The sequence below is a fragment of the Tachypleus tridentatus genome, chromosome 1 (genome assembly GCF_004210375.1).
Source record: "Tachypleus tridentatus isolate NWPU-2018 chromosome 1, ASM421037v1, whole genome shotgun sequence".
In the NCBI taxonomy this organism is placed as follows: domain Eukaryota; kingdom Metazoa; phylum Arthropoda; class Merostomata; order Xiphosura; family Limulidae; genus Tachypleus; species Tachypleus tridentatus.
In genome coordinates this window covers 89,803,178-89,809,916 of record NC_134825.1, presented here as the reverse complement: position 1 = coordinate 89,809,916, position 6,739 = coordinate 89,803,178, and the positions used below count along the sequence as shown (strand labels likewise).

At 33.7% G+C, this 6,739-nt stretch overlaps 1 protein-coding gene across 1 annotated transcript; it reads left to right on the top strand.

The window, feature by feature from the left end:
• Window positions 1–1,039: 1,039 nt before the first annotated feature.
• Window positions 1,040–4,714, top strand: LOC143255286 (mRNA decay activator protein ZFP36L2-A-like). The gene is made up of 2 exons (XM_076510726.1): window positions 1,040–2,252; window positions 2,545–4,714. The coding sequence occupies exons 1-2, from the start codon at window positions 2,199–2,201 to the stop codon at window positions 3,700–3,702; spliced, it is 1,212 nt and encodes a 403-aa protein (XP_076366841.1). The 5' UTR covers window positions 1,040–2,198; the 3' UTR covers window positions 3,703–4,714.
• The last annotated feature ends 2,025 nt before the right edge of the window (window positions 4,715–6,739 follow it).

The window sequence follows — 6,739 nt, the reverse complement described above, 5'->3', positions numbered from 1 at the left end:
AGTTTATGAAATGGTCAGTACTGTCAAATACTGTACCATTCATCCATCTATCATATAATACAAAAATACTAATTATATAGATAGTTACAACAGTTTTGAAAATACAATACCAGTCATTCACCCATTATATAGCACATGAAATTTTAGTTTATGAAATGGTCAGTACTGTCAAATACTGTACCATTCATCCATCTATCATATAATACAAAAATAAATTAGATGATGAAATGTTCCATATCGTTGCACCATCATATGACATATAAGCAAGAGATTTATTGTTAAAATGGACGATGCTGTCACTCGGATAAAAACTTCAAACGTGAATATTTAAAATTAATTACGTCTACAATCAGAGTTATGACAGAAAAGTAATTTCATCAGTTACGTTTGAAAATCGTACGTGTTTTAATGTTGCCAGAGGCGATAGACGTGACTTTTTCGACAATTTACTCGTTTGACATGATACGGTAATTATATCATCAATGTGCAATTCAGAAAAGCTTTTAAAAACGGTAATATTATACTCTCTGTGGTAATGTGCTATTTGTATATGAGTACAGAAATAATGCATATAACAATGCATAATGAATAATGGTTTTGTAAATGGAGTAATATTTTATTTTCTACATTGATATTCTACTAGAACAAAGCGTGCTTAGCTAGCACGTAAACAAAACACGCGAAATATTTTGACTAAAGATCTCTTTCTCCTCACAACTCTTCGTTGTGAAGAGTTTATGAGAATTGGCTGAATTTTGTTACAAGTGAACCGAATAGAATTTTCATTCTGTTATATATGCCAAAGCTGGTATTGTTTTAAAATTATAATTAATCTTATTGTAATGCAATATCGTATACGTATTAGGTAGGATTATTTAATTATCATTCACTTTTCTATCAACAGTAAAACTCTCTTTCTTAAAAATGTCATACGAAAAAAATTATTGGTAGAAATAATATCTTAGCCAGACTTCCTTCTGTGGCCAAGCTTTTTAGTTCAACTGAGCGAACGAATCACGAGTGCATGAAACGAGACTTCTAGTGCGTTACAGCTAACGGTACGTTTGCCACACTACACTTTCTCTTCTCACAATTGTCAAAGTGCTCCCTCCTCCCAGATAAAAGGCGGGAAACGCATAGATTTTGGCCTCAAGCAGCTGACGTACCATACTTTCGAAACAACGAGCGTTCTCGCGATTACAAGATTGGGCATAAAGGAGGATTGAAGGATCAAACTAAGTATTTTACAAATAAAATAAAAGGAGTTTTGAATTTTGCAATTTCACCACGTGTTACATCGAAAATCCAAACACGTGAATAAAATATAAAAGAATGTGACTTCGTCCAATACTGTAGTTGGTGCCATTGAGCATAACCAACTTCTACTGAGTTTCGTAAAAAACGATAGATTTAAAATATACCATTTTCAATCTTGGACTGAAAGATGATTGTATAAGGCACATTTCGTATTTTAACTTTATTATATCCTCCTTCCCCAGCAGGTGGCAATTCTGAGAGTTTAAAACAGTAAAAATCTATAGCCCATTTTGTATCTTTAAGCCTAACAACAAACAAATCTTGTGTTACATCACTTAAAACTGATGAAAAACTTTACGAAACAATTTAAGTTTAACAAAAACCACATAAAAAGTAACAGTAGGTATTATCAACAATCCAATTATAAATATCAGAAAACGTTTTACAACAATACTTAAAAGAAAGTGATGATTTGTGTTTGGAGTGACTGCGATAGAACTAAAGTTTTCGCGCCTTCTTTCGAGATTAAAAACAGACGAACATTGTTCAAATAACAAAACCTTGTTATGAGGATCAGTCAAGATGTGTGGTTAGTGTTTCCTTACGGTAAACCATGCGTTTTATCACACAGAACACAACGCTTTTCGACCATGCTTTATTATGAAACCAACTCCAAACGTACGATATTCAATGTCCACAAACTCAAACGAATGTTACCACATTGCATAATAAAATATATCTGAATCAAAGCAACAGTACGCGATGTCTGATCCTGCGTGAAACACGTAAATATAAGTACCATATTTTATTGGGCAAAAGAGCGCTTGGTTACGCCTACTTTTCACGTCACTATCGTTCATACTCCTCGAACAGATAGAAAAGGTTCGGAAGCTGCGTCAGAAAATACATTTTTAGTTGCCTAGTCGTGGAACGCGTACGAAATGTCCACAGCTATGGTAACGACTCTCTACGATTACAGCGATATTTTATGCAAGGTAAGAGTTACTCAGAATTTCTAAATCTTTTGTTTATTTATTACCTGTTTAAATTGTGGAGCAGCCGTAAACGACCGGTTTTAAGGTCATCCAATCTAATAAGCACTTATTTAGGTCAGGACGTTAGCGTAGCATAGCTATTGGAATGTATTTAAATCGTTTAACTTTATTACATTTTAAACGTTATAACCACAGATTTGTAGCAACCGAGAACTTTTTAGTAGCTGTCTTTTTATATTATAAACAGTGTAATTCCTCATCTAACAGCTTTATTTTTTCCATTTATTTCTAGAAACCCAACATTATAAACACCAACAAAACAGACTTCCCGCTGGACAGGAGGCCGATTAGTCCATCCACAATCTTTAATTTCCAGGGCTTCAGAAGAAATTCTGCCAATCATTTAACAAATTTCAATATTAGTCCACCATCGCCTAAATCTGTCGGCATGCATCAAAAACCAGGCTCTCCCGGACTTCCAGTCTGTAGTAATTCTATACCGAACGCGTGTACTTCCAACAATATTTTCAACCTGTCTAATGGTGGGCGAGAACTCCGGAAACTTGACAGGACAATTAGTGACCCTGTGGAACGGAGCAATGCCCAAGCCAAGTCCAATCAAACGAATTCGAGTCGTTATAAGACTGAACTGTGTCGGCCATTTGAAGAAAACGGTACATGCAAGTATGGTGACAAATGTCAATTTGCTCATGGAAATCACGAGCTTCGTACCCTATCGCGACATCCTAAGTACAAAACAGAGTTGTGTCGTACATTCCACACGACCGGATTGTGTCCTTATGGTTCCAGGTGTCACTTTATACATTACAGTGAAGAGACGAGAAAAAACCTGTTCAGTAACCTCCAAGTTGGTATGAATACATTCACTCTAAACGAATGCCCCTCGACATCTCCGTCTGACCAAGGTGTCGCTTCTAGACCAAAGGCACTGTCCATCGGTAGCTTCAGTCTAGATTCAGCTGGAGACTCCTCACCACCGTCCAGTATGAGTGGAAGCCCTACTTCTCTCAACAGCTTCTTCAACGATGATGCTTTTGGCAACTTCTCTCCGAATTTTCAGTCCAATCCCTTATCTGATGGTAACACGGCTTTTTCATTTTCTCAGGACTTTACGTCACTTATGTCAACTTTGCAACAGCAAGCTCACCTATCGCCTTTCGGAGTATCTCAGCCCGTTACAACACCTGCTGTGTTTTCAAGAAGTGGCCTGACAAGCCCTAATAGCGAAATAATGGATTCTACGTTTCGTGAACAGCTGTACTCCGTCGTTCCCCCAGCCCCACCGTCGCCAGTGGATTCTATCACCTCAGAGCTGGACGGGCTGAGCCTGGCTAGTAGTCCCGGGATGGCTACTTGCAGTTCTCCATTGGATATTAATCGTACACCTTTTCGCCTCCCAATATTTAGCAGTTTGGCAAATTTCGAGTGAAAGGAATAAGTTTCGCCCAAAAGCGTTTCTTTGGGACCAACGCAAGGCTTGCTCTTGGTTAACCCTAAAAGCTTCAAGGTTGTTTAACAAACAAGTATCATAATGTGTGAAAATTATTTTTTTTTTTTTATTGCATGAGTGTTTGCGTTATTGAGTTTGAATTTTGGCCAAGTTTAAGCATATAATTTTTTGTCTTACTTATTAAATGTGTATTTATTGTAATTGCATTGTAAACTAGGTCATTGTATTGCTTAAAATGTAAGCTATTTGAACAAAAGATGAATGATTACTTTGATGATTGTAAGTCACTTCTAAATATTATGAGCTTTGAGTATTATATGTGGCTAGGTGTTCTGGCACCTTTCCTTGTTAGACGGCTAAGATTTTATCTTAGTTTCAATCTGTGAATTTAAACGTAGATTTCGTTTTATTTTGTGTTTTGACAAATGTGGAAACAAAGTACTATGTTTGAAACTTTTGTACCATGTATTTAAATAACTTATTTATTTTTAAATTGTCATACGTAAGCTTATAAAAGACGTTTGATACCCATATTTAAGTTGGCGAATGAAAGCCTAAGCATTTCTGATGCAATTCTGTAATATAAATATTTTCCAGAGTAAAAACGGAGACTGCCAAGAACACACCTCCCTCCTAGTGTCTAAGACTTCTCTTAGTCCTCATCATGAAAAAGCAGTCGTCCAAGGTTAATTATTACTGATATGTTTTTATATATATATTTACATTAAATAAGGCGATTTTGACACAATGTTTAATTATAATAATTTTTTGAGGGAAATAAAATTGATGAAACCTTTGAATGAATGGTACATTATGAAGTGCCTTAAGTCTTAAAATAAAAAGTTCAAATATTCCATAACTGGTTATGCGGACCAATCTGGAATTATTTAAGATATTATTATAGTTTAGGTAAGTGTAAGTCTGTAAAATATCAAAGTTTTGTATCTGTATTCAGATGCTGACCAAAAAATTAAACATGAACTTATTTTAATATGTGTCTCATTTCTTTTGATTTTAACAATGTCCATATTTATATAAAATATAATTTTTAAAATCACTATTCATATTTTTTAATTTGATAATGCATGTTTTGGCTTACGTTTGATATATAATGTTAGACTTGCCTCAAAATCCGAAAAAAATGCTTTAAATTCTCTGAGCAAGAATTTCACTTAGCGATCTAACAGTTTGGTGAAAAATCACACACACACATTAATTTAATAAGAGTTTCAGTATCATATTATTTCACACATTTCCATGGGTTTTTGCTACTTTACGTGAACGCGCAAAAGATGAAACCCATATAAGACTATACGATCTGATACATTAAATAGCGGTACTATAATAAACTTTATTAAACTAGTAATCACAGCAGTGACGTCCAAATGAGTTAAATACAACATTGTTTGTTTGTTTTCCCGCTAACTTGTTCAATTTGGAATTGTGCTTAAATTTGCGGCATGGCTGAAGATGAATAAATCATCATACAATAAATAACTTGTGGACGGGAAAAATAATACTAGTAAAAGGTAAACTTGTGTTCAAATCAACACTGCTCAAACTCAAATAAAAATAATGAAAGTTGACGTACGGTTAACGTGCATAAAAGGTTATAATTTAGTTAATTACGTATTTTGAAGTATTTCAAATTTGACCGTAATTATGACTAAGTAAATGGGTGTGTATAAAATATCGTAATTAAAACGGCTGTCATAAGAGAAGCGAAAATTAGGTCAGTGTCAATATAAACATACTATAATGGGACCCTGACCCAAAATGCGTAATGCATAGATTAGTTAGCCAGTTTATTCGTGCAGAGGACGACAGCAATTGCAAAGTTGTCTATACTCTGCAACAATTAAAAATGGAAAGGTTACTGACTCGACACAGCAACAAATATGGAAAAAAAATTTGCTGGTTGCATTTCACCGTGATTATACTTCGTAATTATATTAATATATATACACTTTCATATATTTATGAATATGAACCTAAAACCACATATCTTATTACATTGCTAATCTTTTGTAACCGTTTGATTTTTTATTTGATAATCAACAAAGCATTTTTATCGTTATTGGATAAATAATTAAATGGTGGAAAGTAATAATTGGTAATCACGTATCAGGCTTACAAGTTATCAAGCTATTTTTATTTAAATGTTTTTCTTTACTATCAGTCTGTTACCTGTACCACGCTATGCATTTTAAATATTTAACTAGAAGACCAGTTCTTGTGAATGATAGTAAAGTTAATTAGAATAAAAAAGAAATAATAATAATTAGTGTTACAAGATAAATAATATTGTGTTTTGTATCCTTACCATAATTCTGATTCATTACTCACGTAAATAAAAATGATAATAATTACACTTTACTTGCTTAATGTTGTTTACACCATAACAGTCGTTCATGAAACTAATATCCCAGCCAGCCTGAGAAGCCTCGTCGGTACTGAATAAGATTAATACAACTACCCTGACATTAAAACCTCTTTACTAAAGTTATGATATCTATAAATGAAAAACTTTAGAAATATATTTTAATGTATATTCTATTTTACTCTCTTGAGATATTTCAGAACTGCCAACTTATCTCGATGTATCAACATTGTGTTGCAGCAATCATGAATTAGTAAAAAAAACAAAAGCTTTGTTTCTATGACACCGTTAGCTTAGTGTAGATAAATATTTCACTGAGTATCATAGATGATTACAGATAAAAAAGTCATTGTTAATTACTAGTAACACCAAGGTCTGGCAGAGTTTTTGTGTTATTCTTCTTTTCGCTTTTATTATTGTATAAATCAAGTTCTTAAAAAGGGATAGTAAAATATTAAGCGATGAACTACGAGTTAATGCACAAATTCAACGGACTTCAATAGTTAAGTTAATTAACAACTGAAATAACAAAGAACGAAGTTGAACTTAGCGTTTTATGAGGTGGCGAGCGACTTCGCATACTTTGTTTGAACTCAGAAAATAAAAAAAACAGTCATATTCTAGACCGTTGGAAAC

Coding starts and splice junctions, on each gene's coding strand:
- LOC143255286 (XM_076510726.1), top strand. CDS start 2,199: ATGTCCACAGCTATGGTAACGACTCTCTACGATTACAGCGATATTTTA. Junction 2,253..2,544: donor ACAGCGATATTTTATGCAAG/GTAAGAGTTACT, acceptor ATTTATTTCTAG/AAACCCAACATTATAAACAC.